A 26,810-nucleotide genomic window follows, 5' to 3' on the forward strand; every position below is an offset into this window, starting at 1 on the left:
TAGAGTTTGGACACCAAATATATTGGAAACATGATACTAACAGATTTAGGAACAATTTAACTGACTGAACAAGGTTAACGCAACACCACTGCTGAAGGTAAAGATGATGTGGATCCCATTAATACCTAAGATATGTGTATGTGTGTGTTTACCTATGCACGTATGTGTGGACAGATAGTTTACAACCACGAACTTCCTTCTGAAAAGCAAATTGCAATATTACCAATTAGGGAATCAACAGGTAGAAGGAACTTCTCGATTTTCATTTAATTTCAGTTCATGTTACATATAACTTTAGGCTTTATTATTAGCATTGTAATAGAGGAGATATTAGCATTTTGGCATGGCATCCATGCCTCCTTTTGAAGTTGAGGAAACCATGTTTTTCTATTTCCTTTGATATGCGAAAACTAGTCCTTGCAGGGACCATCAAACAATAGGGCTGTATTCTGAAGTCCTTGAGTGTTGCAAGTGTTAAAGAAACAAATCTGGTGGGAAAATGAAGAGATGCAGCATATTTTAAGAGTGCCTGTCTTTTTTCACATCTAATCAATGCCTTTTGTCTGATTTGTTGCTTTCTGATGTATCACAGATATCAAATGTATGTATCATTTGTTTTTGTATCCTATATACAGACTTGACTCCCCTCTTAATAGAATGCCTTTCGCTTTGCCTGAAGTACTTGTGGTTCGTATTGCTGGGGGACGGGGGGCAAAAAACCACTTTGCAAAGGTACTGGGTGTTTCTCAAACTCAGGGACTAGGTTCTTTCCAGCTCCGCACCAACTTGGGTGCCTGAATTCTATGGGCAACACTCACATTTCAAAGTGTGATTAAGTTCTGGAAAAAAAAAAAAAGTTGAAAGTTGAAGTATCCAAGCAAGATACTGATAATGGCCATTATACCATAAAGAGTCTGGAAATACAGGAACAAGCCAATTTTGGTTCAAGCAATTAGAAGCGAGAGGATGGCCAGGCTATTTTTCTACACGTCAAAGTCAAAATGCTTCTCCACCACCCTTCCACAGTGCATCTCAGTCCCGAGGAAGTTCCTGATGTAAGTGTAGATGGTGGCCGCTCAGATGAATTTTTTTTTTTCTCTCTTACAAAAGATCAGTAAGGGATAAAAGCTTTACATAACTTTGCTCTCCAAGCACTGATCAGCTGCAATTTGTGAGGAACGCTGGAAGCTGTAGCCCAGCGACAATTGGAAGGCCAACGGCTGTAAGTTAATTAAAAGGATCTCCAATTAGAATGCAGATTTAGATATTCAAGTTCAATGCTTGTAATAATGTAATAATCGTGGAAAGAGTGAATCAACACACGAGGGCATCAACTAAAACCAAAAAACAAGCTTCATGCTTCAGAATTTTTTTTTAATATACAAATTTGACTGACTAAATGTGGATGTATTAAAATTTATTGGGCTGCAACCCTATTTTGACATGAGTTTGTCACTCAAATAGACACTGCACATTTAGAATTCTAATATTGTGAAAAACCATTTATCACCCTCTTGTGTCAACTTAATTTAATAATACATTATTTCAACATGTTTATAAAAGTTTGGACTTCACTATCCCATCCCCCAACTAATGTACGTTAGCATTTTGGTCCTTTGGATATCATGATCAGAAACTCTTCGTTTAATATAAAACCATATCCTATCTACTATTAAATATTCAGCTATGAGTGATCATTGGGAAAGTAAAGAAAAGTAACTGACCAATTCACAAGAATATATAAAATGAGTTGAATTACTCTGAACTCAGACATCACAGTGCATACTGAACAATTTATTATTAATACATTGTTTTTACATAAGGTTATTCAAAAAAAATTACAAAATAGCAGAAATTAATGGGCAACACACATGTGGATTAAGGCAACAGGCCAAAATGATATTTGCAATCGCTCAAAGCTTCCATGACTCTGGAAAAAAGTAGTGGAGCTGGGTCCATTTCCCCCCTAAGTGGAGAAAATTGGCATTATGGACATGGAGAAACATGGCTGAGCAGTGGGGAGACATAAATGCAGGCCACAACATTTACTTTTGCTAACCAGTGGCATGATCGTAAACAAAAGTAGGCTGCTTCACAAGGAATCCAGATTTTTTCTTTTTGCTATGCTGAAGCATTGGACAATGGCCCAAAGCAGTGTTGTCCAAACTTGGCCACTTTAAGATGAATGGACTTCAACTCCCAGAATTGGCTGGCTGGGGAATTCTGGGAGTTGAAGTCCACTCATCTTAAAGTGGCCAAGTTTGGACAACACTGCCCCAAAGAGTTAATTGGTCTCCTTTACAGTGAAACTGTTGCACGGACAGAATCTGTCTCATCTTAACTGATGGCTGAATACAAAGGTGTTCCTGAATGACCTTACGTGGGTTTGGAATACATTTTTCTTTGCCCTGGTAGCTTGCCCGAGTAATTCTGGTTTGCAAAAAGGCAACTTCAACAAGACCAAAATAGGGCCCCAAACCTAGCTAAAATTTCCGGCAAAAAAGATGACAGCATATACACACTACGCTGATGGCCAATAATCTAAACAAAATAGATGTCAAATTCTTCTTGAAAACTATGCTCCTGATATCAAGATGGTTACTGGTTTGGTTTGGTTTTGAGGCATATACAAGTAACTTTTAGAGTGTGACCACAATGTTGTTACGATTATATCTGCAGAATTATACTGCTACTGAGATGTATTGTATTAATCACTTCTTCACTAGTAGAAACCTCAAAAGTAAACAGTATTGGAAAAGTAAAAAAAGAGATAATGTTTCAGGGTTAACAGGCATACTCAGCATGAAAAGGCAATTTTTGCCATTACATTTGCTACTGCAATCATTAGAATAATTAAAAAAAACTAAGTAAAAGCTGGAATTTTCAAAATTTTACCCGCTTTGAGGTACACAAAACTTCAGGAGTGTATCTGCTTACCCCCAATTTCACTGTTGATGACCTTTGAACTGACTTTCAGAGCTTACAGTATCTTGAGCTACCTATCCTAAAATATCTAAAGTATACTCCACACAGTGGATTTTTAATCATCGAACAGTACCATTCCTTTTCCCAAATATTGTATGGTCCATGGATATTTGGTCCTGGTTTAGGGAAAACACTACGTAGTGCCAAGCACCACAAGTGACATTATGAAGAACTTGGCATGTTTTCACTTAACGTTTCAATTCCGCTCCCCCACCCCACCCCACCCCAGCCCATATACAACTTTGGGAACAAAAAAATCATCTACAGCACCATCTTCTAAAAAGGCACTTTGAGGACTGTTTTGCTTTCAGTAAACCAACCTCTTTGAGATTTAGCTGGCAGAGCTATTCTGCAATGAAACAGGTCTTCAGAGTGATCTATCTGCCAGAGGCAATTCAGCCACAGTTCCAGGATGGAAATGAACAAGCAGTACACTGGACAGGCGTTTCCTTCGGTCAATCTTTTTACTGCCTACAGAAGCAATTCTTCGGTTTAGTTTGGTTTCCCAACACTCTCCCACTCCATCTGCAAGCCTCGATTGTCCACCCCCCGCCCCCCCATTCACACTGGTTACTGAGTTCTGAGTTCAGTATTGTCAGCAAAACCAAGACCTCAGCATATCTATTGAGAAGGAATAACGGGGGGCCTTGTGTTATCCAGTTTCATTCTTGTCTGACAGTGAAATTTCATCTCTAAGTATTATTCATAAATATGTATTAGTATGTCTGCAAGTAGCCCAGGAGTTAACTGTCCAACTTCGCAGAAACATTTAAGGGTTAAGTACATATTGCATATCCAAAAAGTAACTTGCGCCTAGTGCTTGACCTGCAAGTTTTATGCATACCAGCCATTATTTGCATCAATCCAGCAAACATGCGTGTGCTAACTGCCTATGGACGGGAAGCAGAAGTTATTGCAGGATTCGTCCTGCCCTCACCCCCAGGCACACAAACAGCTAGCCCTATTGTCAATGTCAATTTAAAGTGCCATATCTGGAAAACTGAAGATGATAAACAGAGAGCTTGGGTTTTGGGCTGGGTTTACAGAGATTAGAAAGACAGTTTTCCTATCAATGCACACACAAAATTAATCTGCCAAGCAACTTGTGGAAAAATCAGACAACGTAATCATCAAAAAGCAATACAACAAGGAGGTTACAAGGAGGTTAAAAGCTTACCCAACGCCTCACCCCTAAACACAGACAATGTATTTATTACCTAGGCTTTTATATTGCTCCAATCAAACCAACTCTGAGCATATAATATTTCATTAAAAAAAAAACCATACAAAACAGAGCAGAGTCTTCGCCCATCTTCTCAACCTGCTTCCACAAGCTGGCACTATGTCCTTGGGACAAGTCAACATTCCATGCCATCCCCGTGGGCCTTTCAGAAGAGCCAGACTTTACTGCTCCTTGGAATATTAATAGGAACAGGGCTGTCCTTATCTCCAGAGATAAGCTATTCTTAAGGAGCTGCCCCCCTCACCTCCCGAGAAGGTTCGTCCTCAGGATCCTTTTTGTTGACTACTCCTAGTTCAGCATAAGAACTAGTAGTAAATCCTGGATCTTACTGGACAGACAAGATTCTATGCCGAGCAGACATACTATATGCTCAGTTCCTCAGATCTAAAGGACCTTAAAGATAACAACCAGCATCTTGAATTGCATCTGGAAGCTGATTGGCAACCAGCGTAGCTCCCGCAGTAGAGGTTACCATGGGCAAGCCAAGCTGTGTCTATTACCCAGATTGTTGCATTCTGGCCCAACTGCAGCTTCTGAATGGTCTTCAAAGGCAGCCACAGGTAGATTAAGCTGCAATAGTGCAAGCATGAAGTGACAAGGGCATGAGTAACCATCAACAAGACCTCCTGTTCCAGATACAATTGCAACTAAAACACAAAATGAAGTTGTGCAACAACCCTCCTGGCCAGGGCTTCTACTTGCTCCTTGAGTAGGAGCCATGAATCCAAGAGAACCTCCATACTAAGAACCTGCTATCCTGTTCTGCTACCTGCTACTTCCAGAACCTGTTGGTTTCTGAATCAATAGCCCCTACGTTTTGCTGGGTTTATGTCTAAGCCTATTTCTCTCCATTCAGATCCTAAGAGCATCCAGGAACCAAGGCAGAACCCCAGTAGCACCCTGGATTGGTCCGGGGTAAATATATCTGAGTATCCTCTGCATATTGATATTTCACCCAGCACTGATAGATGACCTCCCCAGCAACTTCACATAGAGATTAAACAGTGTGGAGAAGAGCTCTGCAGTACTCCACAGCATAGGGCCTGCATACTAAGCCTCTACTCCAAACCAACTGGAACCAGCCACTTAGGCAGAAGTACTATAACACAGTGCCCCCCACTCCTAACCTTCAAAAGAAGTTGTGAAGTTGGTATCAAAGACAGCTGAGAGGTCCGGCTGGACAGTTACACTACTCTATCCCAATACCACCGCAGGTCATCAACAAGAGCAATCAGTGCAGTCTCGGTCCCATCCCCTGCCCTGAACCCCAACCAAAAAGGAGGATTGGAGACCGGCCAAAGTTATACAAAATAGCTGGCTTTTCAAGGAGGGGTGGAAGTGAATGCATCCTTGTAAGAGGGGGTAATGCCACCTCTTTTGAAGAGACAGTGGGGCTCCTCTCCCAAGGATATATTACCCTTTACCCATATCTAGTCTCTTGCCACCTCCCTGGTAGCTTTCACCAACTAGGTAGGACAGGAATCCAGTCCACAGGTGGAAGATCTGATATCACAGAGGAGCTAGTCCACTTCTTTGGGATCCATACGGTTGAACTAGTCCCAGATAACCTCACAAGATGATGCCTATGTCATCTCTGCTGGACATGCCCAGCTGACATCCAACTCTGAGAAAACATGATTTTATCTTCCAGATGCCTTGCAAATTCATCATGGCAGCCTACTAACTGATCATCCAGCCCACCTTTCCATTAAAAGGTCCAGATAACCTTAAACGAGAAACCCTGCCAGATCAGCAGAAAAGCTGCTCAGACACAATCCCCTCAAGGATCACTGCTACTTCCTTGTTCTAGAGGTTGACAACACCCTCAGTACACCTGCCTCCCAAGTCCCCAAACTTCCTCTGGAAACCAAGCAGACCGATCACATCCACTGGGGTGATCCACAGAATAGGGACATACAAAATAAAGACAAAGCACATCTTGAAACAGTTTCATTTTTAATTTTAATGCATTCTTGCAGGAAACTGTCTTGAGATGCAATCTAAAAGAGCTTATAAAATAGACTTCTAGTGCATGAAACGAAAAAAACATGTTTTATTTCAAGCCTAGAACAAACCATCACATTCTGAGAGTTCTGCCAAACCATTTCAGGCCAGCCAGTCAGCAGAACCAAACCCCGAAACACTTGGATTATTCTGGGTTTGGGATGAAATGAAATCTAGATAGGGCAAGAAGAGCAAGGCTGGCGTGCACCTGTTGTCCTTGGTCCCTCAGCAGCTCCCAGCGCACCAGATCCCATCCCCGTGCCCCTTTCCACTGCAGGCGCGGCCTAAAGTGGCCTATTTTGCTGGCCTGTCCTGTGACCCAATTGTTCCAATGCCTTCCCCTCCCCTCCCTTCCCTCCCCTTAGCCACTGCTGCCAATGACCCGGGCTTTTCCCATTTTTCCCTCCCACACACGCTTCTGCCAGGAACAGCCCTGCTCAGGCCATGCTTTATTTATCTGACCATTTAAAACGGCTGCCCATCTTAAAACACAACTCTGGGAGGCTCCAACGTAACAGCCCCATGTTGCTATGTGCAGAGACCAAAACACTCCGAATATGCATATTTCAGTTTGGACACAGACCACCCAAACTAGCTGTTCCATGCACCCCTAGCTGTTAGTATTATTCATCTATGTTTTTTTTTAATTCACTCAGCTTCACTTATTTCAAATGCCATGCCTGAAAGATCCCATAGAATGAAGCTTCAGGATTGATGTTTCTAATGTACATCATTCACCCACACATGCTTAGGTAATACCACGCTTGGCCAATGTGATCCTTGGCTTCTCTTTCCGCTCCTGACCTTTTAGTCCTCGGAAGGTAGGATCACTCCTCACGCAGCTAACCTGGCATAAGTGAAGACTGTGCATAACAGATAGACCTATGGCACAGAGAGAAAACCCCTGCCCCTCTAGCACATTTTCTTAGCTATTTTCTTGGTGGACCATCCTTCTCAAGTATCTGGGTTGGGTTTGGGGAGAGGACAGGAGACAGAGGCACTTGCATATACAGGAAGGATCCAAAGGGTTCCAGAGCCACCATTTTAGGCAAAAATATGCATCCCGAAAACAAAGCCAAAATGGATGTAGAAGACACTTACCCCTACGCTCCCAGTTGTACACAGGTTGAACAGGCAACTCTTAGGCTCTATAGGCTAAGATTTCCATGAAAGCACATTAAAATCCAAGAAAGCTTTTAAAACTAAGAACATGTACAAAAATAAGTCCATATACTCCTGTGAAAAATATACTGGAAACTGCCACCACAGATGAGGTACCATTTATTCCCCACCCCCCACCCAGCTCCATTGCAACATCAAAAAATATCTTAAGTCTTTTAAAAACAAAAGAACAATATCTGTCTATTTCATAATCTTGGTTAAAACAGCACCCCTTGTTATATCACACCATTACAAAACAGAAATCAGAATCTCACATCTTAAACACAAGCCTGAATTCCTGCTTATCTGGCCTCATTCCGTAGTGCAGTCATTGTCCACCTCCGTTTAAATAAATATAGCAGCTACAGTATTGTAAGAAGTGTGGTACCCAATGCCAGTACATTGATATCACATTAAGAATGTTTATCGGCACTTTACAAAGATAGCTTCAAAACTCCAATGTTGCCAGGTTTGGTTCTTAAGTTAGCAGTTCCCCTCCACGTGAAAACCATTTCATTGCTTTAGCATTCTACATGAACTGAAAAGATGCTTTCCTGACGGCCCTTTACTTGGCGGGAATGAAGAAACTGAATACAGCACAGTACACAAGATTTGCAAGCTAATTTTCTTCATGGTAGGAACAGAATAAGAAATATATATCATACTGCATCCTGATGTAAACAACTTAACTTCTTTAAAAAAAGAAGAAGCAAGACTCAAATGTCCACAATAACCTTTTTAAAGTGCTTCTAAAAAGCTAACCTAGAAAACAGTTTGAGGCATGAATTCCCACTGAAGTACAGGTAGCCCTTGCCTAATGACCATTTGTTTAGCAACCGAAGTTACTATGGTGCTAAAAAAAAGCTACTTACAACCAGTCCTTGCACTTATGACTGTCTCAGTACCCCCAAGGTCACATGATTGCGATCTGGGCATTTGGCAACCAGCTCGCACTTACGGTGGTTGCAGTGTCCCAGGGTCGTGTGATTGCCATTTATAACCTTCCCAGCTGGCTTCTGGCAAGCAAAATCAATAGGAAACCACGTGATTCGCTTAACAACCATATGATTCACTTAATGACCATGGTGATTCACTTAACGACTGCCACAAAATGTTGGAAAATTGGGTGCGGTCATGTGATGCCTCACTTAACAACCACCTCAGCTAACAATGAATTTTCCAGTCCCTACTGTAGTCGTTAAGCGAGAACTACCTGTAGCAATCTCTAAAACAGAAAAAAGTTTAACGTAAGCATTTATGAAAACATGCTATCACTTTACCATACATTCATCCCAGAACTATAAAACTTGCATTGAGCTCTGGTGAGTTGAACAGTCTGGCCTGATAAGTGGGGCATGTTTTCTTTGGGCAAAGAGATGATAGGCAAAAGGGGAACAGTCTCAGCCCATGGCCCACAGCCTGAACTTCACAGGTTCTTCCCTGTGCTGAATTTCCTGGAGTCATGCTAGGAACGCGAAGATAAGTGCAGTACATAACACATCCTCAACTAGGACACTTCTGGAGACTGGAGCTCACTTGTAATTCATTTCACCAAGAGCTGCTTTGATTTTGCTTTTGTCCTGCCTTTCCACTGACCAAAGGAAGCTGCTTCCCTAATCAGTGATTTCAAGCACATTCTAATTCCTGCTCCCCAGAGCTTAAACATGCATTGTGCCATTTTTCTGAGAGCTGGAATAAACTCTGCTGGTAATGCACTTTGAGACACCCTCCCATACAAATCCAACCCACACTTTAAAACGGTACTTATGGCAGAAGAAGAAGGATAATGGTTGTGGGAGCAAAATGGGCTCAGATTAATCAGCTCCCTGTACAATAAATTGGCAAAAAGTGGGCTTTTTTAAACACAACATGGAGGTAAGTAAACATACTTCAACCAGTCAAATGGTTTTCAGGTGGAGAATGCTTGGTTTGTTTCAGCAGGGCTGGGTTATTAACAATGCCCGATTGAACCATCTGCAGTATGCATCTCTGCATATATAATATAAAACCAGTGCAAATAAAACAGACAAAAATGCAGTTCATGTGTTTACAAAGTGCAAAACATTCCCCCAAGCCCTGCTGCGGAGTCAAAATGTTCACCTCTGACAATAAAATACTTTGCTTCAGCTGTCAAGTGGAATGAAATAAAGAGAGGCCCACTTATCAGATTCACATTTAGTGATCCCATTTCTAAAATGCATCCCGCCAAACAAAATAAAGCACTCAATTTCAAAAAGAAAGCCTATACAATCAAAAATAGCTTTTTAAGATCCCCATGCGTTTTAGGCTTGGCCTGATTTCATTTAGACGAAAGCTAGACTTCTGTACAGTGGCTTTGCTGTGGAGGAAAAATACTCTTAAAATAAAGGTTCAGCAAAGCAGAAGCCCTGTATTACAAGAGAGCATTAAACCCTGCAAGCTAAGAGCAGCATGAAGGAGCTTGCCTTTTTGATTAAAAAAAAAAAAAAATCCCCTATTGTAAGACTTTCCTTTCAAAATTAAGGCTCGTTTTGTCTGTTTAAGAGCGCAGATACGTCCATTTTCCCATCATGAAAGGTGTAAAATGCTGCTGCTCGTGTAACAGCAAAAATGGACAGATTATTTTTCTTTAACGGCTTATTGCACTAAAAAGGTAGCAAAAACAGGTTGTCAGTCCTTTAAACAAAATAGTTATGTCTCTAAACATAAAAACCAATGTTGCCAATACACCAATTTAAATTAAAGCATTGTTATTCATCTAATAAATATAAAAGAGAAAAGTACACATATAGATTATAGATATGCGCGGTCACATTAAAGTGAGAGGAAGCAACTCAACTCATCTCTCCCTTTTTTAAAAAAACAAAAACAAAATATAACTCAGCTCTGTACTTGAGCGCTACGTGCCACCCTGTGAAACAAAGGAAAATCTGAGGTCACAAGCAGCTCAGAAGATGCGTGTACGGCACACGAGAGGGAAAATTAGCTGGAACTTCTGGACAAGCAGAAAGCAGCAACGTCATTAATCTGGCCAGGCGGTATCGGTACTTCTGGCAGAAAAGTACAGGATGATTCTCTTCTATTGGAAGTACATGATGTGTTGAGTTTCGTTATGGAAAGCAAACTGAGTGGCGCAACTCCTAAGCTATGAAGACGGACAGGAAAGGCAGCGGTCGGCTAAACTACACAGGGAGCGTTAAGTGCAAGTGCACACACTCTTTCCCACAATATCGATGGGGCCGTTCACTCAAATTAACACTTGTCAGGGTTGCATTCAAGCACAGACAACCATGGAGGGGAAGCCATATGCAACCCACAAGGGTACGAAACAGATAAAAACACTTTTGCGCATCCACCACCCCACGCCCACCCACACCTCAACGTCACTCTGATTGCTCCTGTAAGTTTTAATACCCTTGGTGGTGGTGGCGGGTTTTTTTTGTTTTTTTGTTTTTTTTTGCAGAAAGAGTTGTGCTGCTGAGCAACTTGAGGTAAAGGCATAAAAAGGATCAGATTACTCCCCCCCAAAAGAAAGAAACACAGAGACCCAAACGCACAAAGGAGAAGGTGATGACGGCGGCACTTCCCGTAGGAAGCCGCCCCAAAAGCAGTTGGCTGGTTTCATATTGCATAATAAGTGGCGTGTTCTTGGTGAAGTAAACGATCTTCCCTGCATCAGAGCAAGGATAAGGCCTGCTCCCCGCCCTCCCCAAGACAGAATCAGCTTCAACAAGGCAGAGCTGCTCCCTCCCCCATTCACTGATTGCTCCGGAAACATACACTGTATGCAACTTAATTCTGCAGTTCTTTCGTTCGTGAATAGGTTCCATTTCATTCTTTTTATATATATCTATCTCTATATCTCTATATATTTTATATATAGCTAAGCAAAGTACATGGTGCGTAAGGTGTCTTGGTGAATCTGTACAGCCTTAGCAAGGGCTTGGGGATCTCTCCCATTGCTCTGTCCTGAAACATGGCTTCCTTCGGCACTGCAGGAAGAGAAAAAGAGAGAAGAGGATGAACAAGTAAATACCGGAGGATCTGAAAGGCACTAGCTGTGCTTTACCTTCTTGGGCTTTTAAGTTACCAAGCGCTAAAGTAAAAGATCTCCAGTACTATGTCAAACAGACTTTTACATCCATTAGCCAGCAAAAATAACATTTTAATCTAATATTCCTGTTAACTTCCCCCAAAGTGACATTTTAATATTAGAATCTTTCCTGCATAGGTTGACAATGCAAAATAAATCCCTACAACCAGAGTTCTAAGTAATTCCTTGGGCTATATCTAATGGCTATCGAAAGTGGTCCTCTGTAGAGATGGTGGGAAATCTTTTCATGTAATACTGTTGATATAAAGTGTAGTGTGTTTGTTTGAATGAGCAACGTGCTCTCTTTCCTCCTTATACACACATACGCGATCCATTTTTATGGTATGTTGCCGATCTGTGCAAAGTGTTTCACGTTTGAAGTATCTGAAGCTTAAAACCAGCTGTTCTGAACTTACAGGAAGCGTGGTGATACTGTGCAAACTTTACAAAAGTGTTCTAATCTTGAAGTGCCCCACTTTGAATGTACCCCATTTCAAGGCTGTGACAGCACTGAAGGAAACTGGGACAGGCCATTTCAAAACAGCTAGTTGGAACCTGAACAGAAAGACTCTGCTGTGTTGTTCTGCTGTTGCCCATCCCAGTCTCCTTTAGTCCAGATATTGTCAGGAAATATGGTGTAAGGGATGGAACGCTATGAGGGATCCTACACATGCACACTGCAGAGTTTCATGTGCAACAGCTTGTGAAAATGCTGAAGCTGAACTTGGCAACCAGGAGACATGCATACGTACAGGCTATACAGCTTAAATATGCATCCTATACAGAAAAGGAAATCTTAATCTCTATTTCAGCACTGATTTCCCTAAGCCCAGAGAACCCCAAGCAAAAGTATGTACGATGAAGCGGGGCTACCGCTAGCCCAAGAAATCTTTTTAAAAAGCCAAGCTTACTCAGACAATTCTGAGTAGACAACAGAGTCCAGAGCCAACTTCTGGCTTTTAGGTAGTCAGCTAGCAGTCATTCTTACCTGTCATGTTCTTTGTCCACAAGGTGGTATCTTGCTCTGAATGCTACCAGGTGAGCATAATAAGCTGGTGCAGGTATAGACACAGATCGTGTGCAGCGCACGTAGGTGTGGCAGAGCTGATAAGTTAGCAGCTGAAGTTCATCTGCAGTAAAACAATTATCATCCCACAAAACATGATAGTGCGAGGGGCGGCTGGTACCCTAAAGAAAAAGAAAACATTAGTTCCAGCAGTCCAATTAATTAACTTTTGACATCATGTTTCTGAAACAGTGTTTGTCAACCTTAGCAACTTTAAGATGGGTGGACTTCAGCTCCCAGAGAATTTAACCCTTCTTAAAGTTGCCAAGATTGAGCAACACTGTTCTAGAACATTCCAGAAGTGCAACTTTTTTTTTCCATTTAGCAGGACAGGCATGGCAATTAACTGATTCCAAGCCATCTAAGAAAGGGCTCTCATGATATACTGGTGAAACTCGAAAAATTAGAATATCGTGCAAATGTTCATTTATTTCAGTAAGGCAACTCAAAAGGTGAAACTAATATATGAGATAGACGCATTACATGCAAAGCGAGATATGTCAAGCCTTACTTTGGTATAATTGTGATGATTATAGCGTACAGCTTATGAAAACTCCAAATTCACAATCTCAGAAAATTAGAATAGTGTGAAAAGGTTCAATATTCTAGGCTCAAAGTGTCCCACTCTAATCAGCTAATGAATCCATAACACCTGCAAAGGGTTCCTGAGCCTTTAAATGGTCTCTCAGGCTGGTTCAGTAGGAATCACAAGCATGGGAAAGACTGCTGACCTGACAGTTGTGCAGAAAACCATCATTGACACCCTCCATAAGGAGGGAAAGCCAATTGCAAAAGAAGTTGGATGTTCCCAAAGTGCTGTATCAAAGCACATCAATAGAAGGTTATGTGGAAGGGAAAAGTGTGGTAGAAAAAGGTGCACAAGCAGCAGGGATGACCGCAGCCTGGAGAGGATTGTCAGGAAAAGGCCATTCAAAAGTGTTGGGGACTTTCACAAGGAGTGGACTGAGGCTGGAGTTAGTGCATCAAGAGCCACCACACACAGACGGATCCTGGACATGGGCTTCAAATGTCGTATTCCTCTTGTCAAGCCGCTCCTGAACAACAAACAACGTCAGAAGTGTCTTACCTGGGCTACAGAAAAAAAGAACTGGTCTGCTGCCCAGTGGTCCAAAGTCCTCTTTTCTGATGAGAGCAACTTTTGCATCTCATTTGGGAACCAAGGACCCAGAGTCTGGAGGAAGAATGGAGAGGCACACAATGCACGATGCTTGAAGTCCAGTGTGAAGTTTCCACAGTCTGTGTTGATCTGGGGAGCCATGTCATCTGCTGGTGTTGGTCCACTGTGCTTCATTAAGTCCAGGGTCAACGCAGCCGTCTACCAGGAGATTTTGGAGCACTGCATGCTTCCTTCCACAGACAAACTTTATGGGGATGCTGACTTCATTTTCCAGTAGGACTTGGCACCTGCCCACACTGCCAAAAGTACCAAAACCTGGTTCAATGACTACGGGATTACTGTGCTTGATTGGCCAGCAAACTCGCCTGACCTGAACCCCATAGAGAATCTATAGGGCATTGCCAAGAAAAAGATGAGGGACATGAGACCGAACAATGCAGCGGAGCTATTGAAGCATCCTGGTCTTCCATAACACCTCAGCAGTGCCACAGGCTGATAGCATCCATGCCACGCCGCATTGCGACAGTCATTGCTGCAAAAGGGGCCCAAACCAAGTACTGAGTACATATGCATGCTTACACTTTTCAGAGGTCCGATATTGTTCTATTTCCAATCCTTGTGTTATTGATGTCATGTAATATTCTAATTTTCTGAGATTGTGAATTTGGGGTTTTCATAAGCTGTACGCCATAATCATCACAATTATACCAAAGTAAGGCTTGACATATCTTGCTTTGCATGTAATGCGTCTATCTCATATATTAGTTTCACCTTTTGAGTTGCCTTACTGAAATAAATGAACATTTGCACGATATTCTAATTTTTTGAGTTTCACCTGTATTTTAGCCGCCCTGATACAGTCTGAGTCACTTCCTGTATGTTGGAACTTAAAAGAGAATTCAAAAACTATCCACATCCCTCAGAAATGCAGAATAATTTATTCTGTCTGTTGTTTCAGAATAACCACTGAAGTACAAACTTAGACAACTGGATAGAGATACAAGAGTTACCTTAAAGTAACTACATCACTTTTCTTATGGTTGCTAGAGAATAGATTCCATTTGAGATTATCACCCTGGACGGGAGAAAGCTTCTGTTCAGTAGCAAATCAAGGTTTTAATGCTTGTCATAACCAATGAGTATGCATTTGTGGAAATAACTGAAGGATAAATGGTAATTTTGCTTTAGATCAGTCTTTGCTGATTTAAGTTTTCTCAGTCAAAAACTGGACAAAATACGATTTTGTTCTCATCTGCCCAGTGACACCAAATTTGGATAGGCGTGACTACAGGCCTTGGTCCAGCAGCTGTACACTTCATTTCTCACCTGTATTCCTGCATGGCTACAGAGGTAAAAATCAAATTCATAAGGATGTGTGATATCTGTATCTACTGTGGTTCCAGCTGGGATGTTTCCACTTCTTCCAACCTGGAATGTAATTTCAAGTGTTAAAAAAAATGTGTTTAAAAAAAAAAACTTTATTTTTTCCAACTCTGCACAGCACAAAATCTTTTGAAAGGCTTTACACCTTCCATGCAGCAATTGTCTGTCAGTTTTTCATACACGTTTCATTAAAAAAAAATTAAAAAGTGATTGCCTGATTAACTGGGGGAACTTTTTAAGTTAATCCAATGATATTCATAAATTAATCATACAACCCAAAGAACTCCATCTATTTCCAAAGCTATCTGAGCCACCTTTAGCCAACACTAGCTGGGAATTTGGGGGGCTGCAATCCAGTACAGATTGGGGAAGGTACCTTGCAGGATGAGGGGTTAAAACCTTTTAATGGAACCTGAACTATAAATCAGGAAGTCTCTGTTCGAAATTGTACCTGTCATTATAACCGAATCTTAGATTTTTCCCCAAGATGTGGGATAACAGCAGTTATCTACCTTACTGAACTATTGTGAGAACTGCAACAAAATGAACATGAAATGCTGCAAAGACTCCACTATTCTACATCTGTACCAAGGATGACGACTGCAATTCCTGCCTAGAAAGAACTGCTTTGACGTGGGACAAGTCTTACCCTTTCCGTCCTATCAGCACAAAACAGCCTCGTATGATGCCTCTTCTGAACAACAATATACGTTATGCCAGGCTGATAGTCTTTTTCCAGGCTGATACAGGCCTCTCTAATTGCCAGCAGCTCATAATACAACACCTATAGTAGAGGAATAAAATGTTTAGCCTACTCTCAAACAGCGACAAGCATGAAAACTTAAATCAGATTTCTGTTCTGAAAAACAAACACAATATTTCTAATTTTTCAGCCTCAAGTTTCTACAGCAGTGTTTTTCAACCTTAGCAACTTTAAGATGGGTGAACTTCAACTCCCAGAATTCCTCAGCCACCCATCTTAAAGCAGCCAAGGTTGAAAAACGCTGTTCTAGAGGAAAGCTACTTGGGAGAGGCATATGTTACTCTTCTGCAGTAACACAGTTCAAGGAAAGTGTCTAGACAGATTACAGTTACTGTGTACAAGACAACAGCTCAGTTTTAGAACATGTTTAAACCTTGACCACATGAATATTATTGGTCAGCCTTTCCATTCCTTTTATAAAAAGTCAGTTTGTACATAGCAAACTCATATAATCAGTCTGGGACAGTGAATTTGTGATGGTTCGCCATTGTAAAAGGGTAATTCTGTTTTGCCATGCTTGGTACCTCCATACCATTTTTTATTTATAATTTAAAATCACATTCACACTTTTAAACTTACAATATGCTGACAATATTAACAAACTTATAGGCATTAAACCAAAACAGGCAAGACTATAATGAAAGGGTAACTGCCCTTTCCATCACTGTATATTCTTGTTGGATGAGGTTGGCGACTAGCCCTTTTAAATTTCTCTGAGGAGTCAACTTTTAAAAAGTTCTTTTGTTGAATTAATCTCATCCTGAGGTCATAGGAAACACACTTAAGATCTGTATCCACTGCTTTGTTAATATAGAATATCCCAACTCTTTGCAATCTTTCCATCTCTTGTAAGTAAACATGATTCATCTTAACATTACTCTTGGAATTATCCAAAACACAATTCATTATTGAGAATAACTGAGGGATTTTAACAGATAAGACACTGCATATGTCAACTTTCAAAATACTTTTTGTGCAAACCCTGACCTTGACCAAATAGCTATCTCTTCTTATGAACAAATAACTGACTAAACAATAGAAAGCAAAGAACAGGACTAAACTGCCTGTGTTACAATTGGCACTTTTTAAATTTATCTGCCCATTATCATTATTACATGTATATTCCACCTTTTCTCCAAGAGCAAAAGGTATACATGGTCTCTACTTCATCCCTGTGAAGTAGGTTGGGCTAAAAGATAGTAACCAACCTAAAGTCACCCAGTGAGATTCATGATCAAGTGGGACTTGAACCTGGATCTTCTTGGACTCAGTCCAAACATTTACAGCAAACCAAATGGAAAAGATGTTCAAAAGGATGTTCCCAAGCTGGGGGCATGGAAAATGATGAACGATAAATGCAAGGGCAAGCCCTATTCAACACGACTATAGTGCATTACATAGCAGTCATTCAAGCAATGTCCTTGTTGACAGATTTTAAGAACCTTCTGGTGGCAGTGATGCTGACAGTAGGGATCTTGATAGTGTTTAAGGGCTCATTATGTTTTTATTTTATTTTATTTTATTTTTTCTTGCTATGAATGCAAGACTTAAGTTCCTTGGCACTCTCCCACCAAACTAGTTTTTGAATGTTATCATTATTTCCTTTGAAATACCCCGTTAACTATGCAGGACATAATTGTGACATAAACAGATATTAAGACCTGTCGAAACTGTCCTTCTGAAACTCCGTCGCGATAGAAGATGATTCGTGTGGGTTTGAAACGGGTTGATTTGTAGAACTGGATGAGAAGTTCTCTAACCATGGAGGCCAAGTCTTGGATGATCTCCTGGCGGGGTTTCTGGACTCTCACTGTGGCACAGTACCTGCTTGGATGAGCATCCATGCTACCTACAACCTATAAGCAAAAGAGATACATGAAAATGATGGTTCCATAGGGACCATGTTTCAAATGTCCTTTCTTTGGCCAAGGGAAAAGATTATTTCCCTGTATAATGGAACTGTGTAAAGAGGAAGAAAGATTTTAGGGAACAGTAAAAAGCTTGAAATAGATTATGAAAATCTCTTACTGTCTCTTTTCTTCTATTAATTTCAGTACAGGAGTCTGCTAGCCATGACAATGTTTACTAGTCTCTGCTGGGCTTTGCTCACTTCAGGGTTCTCCATGGGATGTGATAAAAAAACTCAAGATGAAGCCACCCTGATTCACTTAAACCATATTTGGTCCCTGACGTGTAGGTCAGCTATGAAACTCAGCTGCTTGTCTGCCTTTCTTCCTCTCAATTATTGTACGGTTTGTGCTGATTGCAGTACCACTTTGCTCTATGGCCATTCAGCTAATAAATAAATAATTTTTTTTATGGTTGTTGCTTTGACTTGTCACTTAAATTGAAGTTTTAAAATGCATGTGTTAGATTCTTATCATATCTTTCCTCAGATAGCAAGAGTCAGCATACCCTCCCTCACAATTTCATCAACAATGACCCAGTGAGGGAAATAGGATTAAGACTCACAAGTCAACTAGAGAGCCATTCTGGCTCAGGATGAGCTTGAATCTGACTTTTCCACTCTTAGTCTAGCATCTTAATGATTTATTTTCAAAATGGAGTATTTTTATTGATCTAAACATTTATCCATCTGGTATCATTTTGGGGAAGAAGAATTACATGCCTGCTATGTGCTTTATCAACACGTCACAAATGCATGCATATTCTGACATGCGCAAATATGTCGCTCATGACAAAGACACAGAAGAATTTAATACAGCGCTGCTGATCTGAAAGGTGCGTCCACACCCCATAACTTATCCATATCATTGGCAATGCTCAGCACATAAATGCTGACAACTTAGTACACAACAGAGTTTTAAAAATTAACTTTCTTTTGCCCCTTAATAAGATAGATGGACAAGAAAGTGCAAGTTAAATACAATGGTTCACAGAAGCCAAGTGTATAGAAATTACAGGTAACCCTCAAAATTATTCACCTGTACCAGAGAACAGTTTTAATCCACGCACAATGGCACACTAAGCAGAAAGAATGGCTGGTGAACCCACAAGACACAATTAAAGAGCTAGTTTAAAGCAATCCAACCTCATAAGCACATTCATTCTGTCTCATCCAAGTTCCTCACCTTTCTCATTCAATTTATTGGGGGGGGAGGGGGGGAGAGAGAGACCCATAAATAACGTAGCTTACAGCAGCAATGGAAGGCTTCTTTCCATCCCCAGCAGGTGGATGAGTAACATCTGCTCCCAAGAAGATCACTGGTTGTTGGAACACAGAAGGTCTTTTAAAAAAAGGGACAAATCAACCGCAGTATTAATCTCTAAATGATGGTCAGCAGGTCCTGGGTTACACACACCTCACATTTTGGAAGGAAAGAAAGGCAGATACTTCTGTTGTACAGCTAGGGATGTAAAGAATTTCATGGCTAGCAACTGCATGTTACAGAATTTAGTTTCTCTGAAAAAAAATACATTACATTTACAAGTGAAACAAAGCATAATCTTTCATTTTAGGGCAGGGTTCCTCAACCGTGGCAACTTTAAGACAGGTGGACTTCAACTCCCAGAATTCCCCTTGCTGGCTGGGGAATTCTGGGAGTTGAAGTCCACCTGTCTTAAAGTTGCCACGGTTGAGGAACCCTGTTTTAGGGGATGCCCCCATGCTAAAATAAGTACCATCTTAGAGCGTTCATTCCTTGCCTGAAAATGCCTCTTCTCAGGTGTGCAAGTTTTTATAGCAGCATATTTTTAAAGATTCCTACTTGATTGTCAAAAATACTTCAAGGCAACCAACACAATTTTTTAAGGTTTTCTTTAATCCTCTTCATTATTTTTATAAAGATAAAATTTATAAATTATTTTATAATTTATAAATTATTTTGACTACCGAAGTGACCAAATAGCCCTGTAGGTTTTGTAAGCTTGCACCATCAGAAAATGGTAATTCCCCAAAGTTTTTCAGTTTCGATGCATGTACTCTTATACAAAATTCTACAAACACATTAAGGAAGATTTCTTACCGTTGATGAGGTACAAGGATGTTGTTGATTCCTCCCAGTTTTACATTAATCTTTAGGCACAAGTTAGAGAGGGTCTGAGGAGACGTTTTTATGACATTCTTGACTTGAACACACTGAGTAGCCATCCCCAGAAGTGTGTCCCCCACACGTTTCACCTCCGCTAAGAAACAAGCATTAATGTGAAGAATCTTCAAAGTTCTAAGGAACAGTTCTAAAATCTGACCTTGCAGTACTGTATCTGCTTACTGAAAGTTACGCCCAGCTCCTCCAACCCAGTCAGATTAGCCCTTCCCAGCCTATGCCCTCCAAATGGGCTGGATTGTGGTTTCTATTATCTTCAGTCAGCATAGCCTTTGACTCATGGGAATTTAAATCCAACATATCTAGAGGACAGCAGGTTGGGAAGGAGCTCAGTCTAAATGAAGAAGCAAATCAGTTCTCTCAGTTTACCAATTTGAACAGTATGTTCCCTTTCTGAAAAACAAAGGAAAAGTCCAGACCATCTTGAAACAAAACCGATGGTGGGGAGGAAAGGCTAGCCAAGCTCTGCTGATGTGCATTTTGCTGGGGCTAATCTTTCCTAGAAGTTTTGAGGAGTAAGATGAAACAAAAACAAGGAAGTTCAGTTTAATGAGGGAGATCAACAGCAGAAGAAAAATCCCAGCCAGCTCTCCCTCTACTTCTTATAAAAATTGAAAGGTCTCAAAGTCTTCTTCAGAAGATCCCCTTCATATAAACAAAGTTCTGAAAAGCAAGACTACTTTTCAAGTATTTATTTTTGTTGTTGTTTCCTTCCTTGTTTTTATGGTTTATCCACACAAAATTCTCTGAAAACATTAAGGAAATATTGCCAGCTAATATCTGAAAAAAGTTTACAATCTGTATGATGAGAGTAGAAATGGATGATGCAAAAAACAAAACATAGTGGAAAGCTTTATCTTCTCCCAAATACATTATTGCAAAGTCTGTTTTCCCACAGAGGCTCTTCTCCCAATCAAGTTTATTTAACTGACCTCCTGAACAACTTTACCCCTAACTTATCCTCTTCCCAGCCCCCATAACATAACAAGACTTTTAAAAACATGCATTTCCCTTGTTACCCTGACTTGCTGTGCCCTCAACCCTAGCTTCTTACAGCATCTACTTATTCTAAGATTATTTACTTTTGTTCTCAGGTTTTCTCAGGGCAATTTAAAAGAAGCAGAGTTCATACAAAGCATTTGGATATTTATTTACCATACACCGGTGTCTTCCCTGGCAGGATGACTATGATGAGTTGGAGTCCCGAATAGGTGTTTTTAAGGTGTCGGAACATGGGCTCCACACTGTCAGCACCTTGTGCGTATTTACAGAAGCAAGGCTGACCCTGTATTGGCATCCCTGCGTCCTTAGAAATCTTGCGCAGCTGGTCTGTAAAACCCCTGGCAACAAACAAACACTGGATAAACAGTGAATACTGTACAACTAGAAATCATGCATATTTGTTCCCCTTTCCTCTAAAAGTGAGGGTTAACGGATCACTTGGCTAGTGTAGAGAGGGCGATAACCAGAGCTGAAGGCTATATCATTAATGAGAATTAGTTTCAGCCAGTTCTGAAGCCAAAGATAATAACAGGCTAGCATTAACCACCCAATCTAATTTTGAATGATAAGAATAGCAGGTATAATTAAAGGACAAACTGCAAACAAGAGAGAAAGGTGTGGTCGATACAATACAAAATCAAATACCCCTTTTCTTTTTCCTTTGCCACAATAACGGATTGAGGAACAATGTTTCAGAAACAGTAAAGGAACAAGCAATCAAGAAATGCACCACAGACTAGCATTTGACAGAGTACCAACGAACACCTTCAGAATAACGCAAGCAATGGTATTCCCTGTCACACTCTGTGGAAGTGAAAGTTGGACTTTGAAGAAGCAGGATAGAAAGAATATTGACACTTTTGAACTCTGGAGTTGGGGAAGACTCCTGAGAATACTGTGGACAGACAAGAAAACAAAATGATGGATCATCGAACAAATCAACCCTGAGTTTTCACTCCAGGCAAAAATGACCAGGCTCAAATTATCCTACTTCGGACACATTATGCAAAGATCTATCTCTTGGGAGAAGTCTATAATGCTGGGAAAGGGTTAGGGTTAGGGTTAGGGAAGAAAAGGATGACCAGTAGCAAGGTAGATGGACTCAGTTATGGATGGTGATGGGCGCACTGGTGACAGATGCATTGTTAGAAGCCCTGAAGGACCAGGCTAGGAACAGACTGTAGAAAATCTATCTATGTAGTCACTAAGAGTTGACACAGACTTGATGGCACATAATCATGTTTCTTTGAACAGCAACAATGTTTTCAGAGATCAAGGATAAACCGAGAAGCAGAGAATCAGTATTGCAGCCATGCTATCAAATTTAAGGGCAGAGGGAAGCAGCTTATAGCTTGAACAATAGGCTTACTTTAGTATTTCTTCACGACACTGCCTCTGTGTTGCAAAGCAAGCAATGGCCCACATCTTGATTTCCACACCTGTATGAAACTGTTTCCCACGCATATCCCATACACCATGGCTTGGTGTTGCTACTGTTCGATTCTAAATAAATAAATAGAAATATCAGTATACTTGCAGTTTACACAATGTGCACTAGATGCTATGCCACAGCTGCATAAACGTAGACAGGGACTAGGAAAATGAAATCACTAATCAAGACAGTCCAAAGCTACAAATCCACTTACTATATGAGAATAAATCCAGAGAAGTGTTTCTTACCCGCCCTCCATACTGCAACATGGGAGCTGGGAGCACACGCCCTGTCACGTGAGCCATCTCATCACGCACTTTAAATTGAAATTCCTGAACAAATGGGTCAGCATCGTAATTTGCGCTTCGCACCTGAGATAAAGAAGGGACAACAGTTATGTTGTAATGGCAGATTTCTAATAAGGTCCTACCACACTAGCTTGCTTAACTGAGGTGGATAATATTATATGAAACAATGCACATTCTCACAAACCTATGATGGGAAAGAGAATAAGTGACACAGAGTGTAATTTAATCATGTATGTTATCCTTTATGTGGTCATGAACAAGAGCAAATTTTAAAAAAAAGTACTTTTAGTCCTGTGTTGGAAAACAAGGAATACACTGAAGATGTTACCTAGCCAGGTAACAAAACATCTGCAAGAAAACCACTAAGCTCAGAGAACACCAAGGACTCTGCGCTTCAACCCTGAGCTACATATACTCTCTTCTACTGGAAAAATCCTACACGGCATACTGGTTGGCTGTTTGAGGGACCTTCTGTGTCTTGCAGTGTCTGCCTGGCTGATACGACACGTTTTGGCATGTTTCAGGTCCCTTCAATTAAACAGGGTCATCCTTTGGGACCCAGGGTCATGTCTTCCCTGTCACAACTCCTGTCCTCTGGAATGAAGTTCCCCTGAGATCTGGGTGGCTCCCACCCTGAAAGTGTTCCGGACAGCCTTAAAGACCTGGCTGTCGGACCGACTGGGTTAGAGTGGTTTGAGCCTTTTGCAAGTTTTGTTGATACATGTTTTTTGGGCTGCTGGCCAGATTCACCATCTTTTATTTTGCTATTATCCTATTTAATTTTGTTGCTTTTGTCTTCTTGAATTATATTGCACTGTATTTGCTTTGCCATGTTGTGAGCCACCCAGTGCCATTTTGGAGTTGAGTGGCACCTAAATTGAAAGAATTAAATTACATAATTTGGGGGTCTCCAGTTAGATGCTGATATTCAGTGCATTCGGGAAGTATTCAGACCCCCTTCATTTTTTTCAATTTTGTTATGTTGCAGCCTGATACTACAATCGTTAAAATTCTTTTTTTTCCTCATTAATCTACACTCAGTACCCCATAATGACAAAGTGAAAACAGAATTTTAGAAATGTTTGCAAATGTATGAAAAAGGAAAAACTGAAAGATCACATTGGCATAAGTATTGCTGACTTCAATACTAAGTTCTACAACAGTAAACTGATATGGTTAAAAAAGAGAGGAGATATTTGGGATGTGAGGAGGACACAAACAGGGTCAAGCATACTGGATCCTCAATGATCCTTCCAGCTCGTTTTAATAATTTTTCTAATTCCGAGGCAAACTAACCAGTCTGCTGATTTCTTCTTGTCTATCTGGAGCAGATCTGGCTGTTGCTTTTATCATTGTTGATGTTTGATTGTCTGTAAGCTTCTTAATACATCGCTGGCCTGCCACGATGTTACAAACCTGTAAAAATATTATGCATTAGTCTTATGACACTCAATGAACAACTGTGCAACTGTGACCGGGCAGAAAGGTTCTCAAACTATTCCTGGAAAACAGCTCCCAAAGAGAAGAACTACAGTGGTATAGACATTTCCCCACATGATCTGCATGCCATTATCAATCTTCCTCTGCCATGTGCAGTTGCACGTGCCTGAAAGAGGATACAGCTCAACAACAGAGCACCTAGTCAAATATGTTTCTTATATACTATGTAAAACTCCACCACCAAAATAACTTGCTATGACTCTGCTGTCTTCCAAACATGGGTGTTCAACTGCCAGAATTTCCCAGGGAGCATGAAGACCATGGCTGAGAAGTCTGGGAACTGGGAAGGGCACAAAGGTTGGAGAAGCATGTTCTACAGGCATCGATAATACTTTTATAAATTGCCTGGATACTATTGTTTAATTGATTAAGTGCCATCAGGTCAATGTCAATCCTTAGCAACCACATAGATTTTCTCCAAGATGATCAATCCCTAACTTGGTCCTTCAGGTCTTCAAATGGTGAGATGCTATTACACTTAAACAAAATGGAAAGCTTCTACATCCAGTGTTTCTCAACTTGATACAGGAACAATGGGAGCTCTGATCTGGTGATGACAAACCAAATTTTCCAATTTAGCATCATCCCATGGGCTGCAACTGCAACTTTCAGAAGGCTACAGTATGCCAAAAGTCACACTATTTTTGTTTTGGCTTAATATTGTCTTAATGTGTTCACTTAGAGTTTCAGGGAAAATTCTGGGCATAAAGAATACTGACTCCTTAAAAATCTAACAAATTTATTAGAACATAAGTTTTTGTGAGCAAAGGGTTTTTTAGATGCATGTTATCTTTAGTTCACAGGAAAGCTCACATATACAGAATGTATGCAATTAAAAAAATAACTTTTTCAAATACACAAATGAAAGATTCTGGGATCTTGTTTGAAAAATTGCTATATTAAATATATTACTTCAAGAGGCAGATAGGTGTGTTTCTGCTCCTGTCCCACTTGTAGACAAGGAAGATGAGGGTATTTCAGCTGTAGGTTGTACTTTTCTCTGAAATACTGTGCTACTGTTCTTTCCACAGTCTGACCGTTTTCTAACTGCAATGGAAATCTGGAAAGCGGAATTGAAAGAATAGTTAATTTGCACAAGTCTGTGACTCTATGGATACTTTTTCCTCCCATATTCTATGTATTATATTCTAGCCAAGTGTGATAACTGTGTAGTTTAACCATGTACTTACGTCTGATGACTGGCAGGTCTCCGTGTAACATTACAGACGCGGTATTTCCGCCTCATTGTTCCACAATGAGTCACTTCAACCTTCAGACCTGGATGAAAACAAGAGAGAGAAAATACTGATGTCAGAGAACGCCTGAACAGACACAAGCTAGCAGAATAAGGGTTTCTTATTATGGAGCTGCTTTACAAAGCAGGGATCCATTTTCAGTATTCATCATTACAAATGCAAAAATATGGATCTGGGAGAGATGAAACCCCTCCAACTGGTCTTTGGACAAATCATGTTAATACTTTCCACTTTCCATTGGACATATGTACAAAAATCCATCACTTGCATAAGATTTGCTACAATTTTTACATATATCCTTGGAGGAAATGAATTAGAATGGTTAGACATTTCTAATATAGTCCCACAGATCTGTAGCCCCTAAGCCTTCCTACAAAACTGGACCAGGCAATATTTTGCAGTGATGGCTTTGCTTGCTTTTTAAAAATTTCCCTTTTGTACATTTTTTTCAGCCCCAAGCACTGATGTCACCAAAATGAAAGAGAATGTTGGGCTCCTCCCCTTTTCCTCAATTTTATGGGATTGCTATGTTACTGCTGTGATGACTGGTGTGTTAATCAGAAGGATTAATCCACTATTTTACTTCTTATATTAGAAATGAAAAATTGCACCACTGTCTGACAGTTTCTGCTAAATTTCAATGGCCCAGTCTTGGAGGGCTCCAGGGTTTACAAAAAAGGGGGCACAGGTAGCCTGTCATCATAGGAAAAAAAGGTGACTTAAATGTATCTTTTCTATGCGTGCCAAATCAAAAATCAGTCTCATGAATGTTAATATGCTAGCTTGAACTATCCCAAAGCTGGCCCAGCTAAAGGCTCGGGATATCTAGGAAACCCACTGGGCTATGTAGACAAGTTGATTTTGATATCGGCAAATGGCACTTTCTTTCTCCCACCACAAAGAGCACAGACAACACCTGAAGGCATTTTTTTCCTATTGATGCTTCCTCCCTGCTTGACATATCTGGGGAAATAAAGCTCTAAAAGTCCAGACTTAGAAAAATCAAGACAAATAGAGCCATCATGTTACTCCTTTATGCAAGGAATACAAATTTTGAGAGAGAACCATGTTTGCGTTAAGGGGTGGCTTTTTTCCTATTCCAGTACTACCAAAAACCTGTAAAACTATTTAGTGAAAATTAATACAATTTTTGATTAAAATGAATACAGGTAGTCCTTGACTTACAACCACAATTGGGACTGGAACTTCTGTTGCTAAGCAATGCAGTCATTAAGTGAGTCGCACCCAATTTTATGACCTTTTTGGCTGTGGTCATTAAGTAAATCATGTGATCATTAAGCAAATCCAGCTTCCTCCATTGACTTTGTCTGAAGCTCCCTGGGAAGGTTGCAAATGGCAATCACGTGACCCCAGGATGCTGCAACCATCGTAAATACATGCTGGTTGCCAAGCGCCCAAATTTTGATCAC

General features: G+C 40.6%; 1 protein-coding gene across 1 annotated transcript in view; it reads right to left on the reverse strand.

The window, feature by feature from the left end:
- Window positions 1–1,360: 1,360 nt before the first annotated feature.
- The window catches only part of LOC103066307 (protein argonaute-3), a 49,600-nt gene continuing 24,150 nt past the window's right edge, over window positions 1,361–26,810 (reverse strand). The window contains exons 7-19 of the mRNA XM_007435167.4: window positions 25,315–25,402; window positions 25,037–25,184; window positions 23,921–24,040; window positions 22,565–22,687; window positions 22,254–22,387; window positions 21,038–21,222; window positions 19,802–19,961; window positions 18,973–19,063; window positions 17,477–17,671; window positions 15,702–15,836; window positions 14,996–15,097; window positions 12,454–12,653; window positions 1,361–11,364 (exon numbers count right to left, since the gene is read on the reverse strand). Of these exons, the coding sequence (XP_007435229.1) occupies window positions 11,256–11,364; window positions 12,454–12,653; window positions 14,996–15,097; window positions 15,702–15,836; window positions 17,477–17,671; window positions 18,973–19,063; window positions 19,802–19,961; window positions 21,038–21,222; window positions 22,254–22,387; window positions 22,565–22,687; window positions 23,921–24,040; window positions 25,037–25,184; window positions 25,315–25,402 (1,790 nt within the window). The 3' untranslated portion in view covers window positions 1,361–11,255. The remainder of the gene's footprint in view (window positions 11,365–12,453; window positions 12,654–14,995; window positions 15,098–15,701; window positions 15,837–17,476; window positions 17,672–18,972; window positions 19,064–19,801; window positions 19,962–21,037; window positions 21,223–22,253; window positions 22,388–22,564; window positions 22,688–23,920; window positions 24,041–25,036; window positions 25,185–25,314; window positions 25,403–26,810) is intronic.

This window comes from Python bivittatus, unplaced genomic scaffold (genome assembly GCF_059951505.1).
Source record: "Python bivittatus isolate LINGU-HERP-01145 unplaced genomic scaffold, Pbiv_v1 ctg000260_np1212, whole genome shotgun sequence".
Classification (NCBI taxonomy): Eukaryota; Metazoa; Chordata; class Lepidosauria; order Squamata; family Pythonidae; genus Python; species Python bivittatus.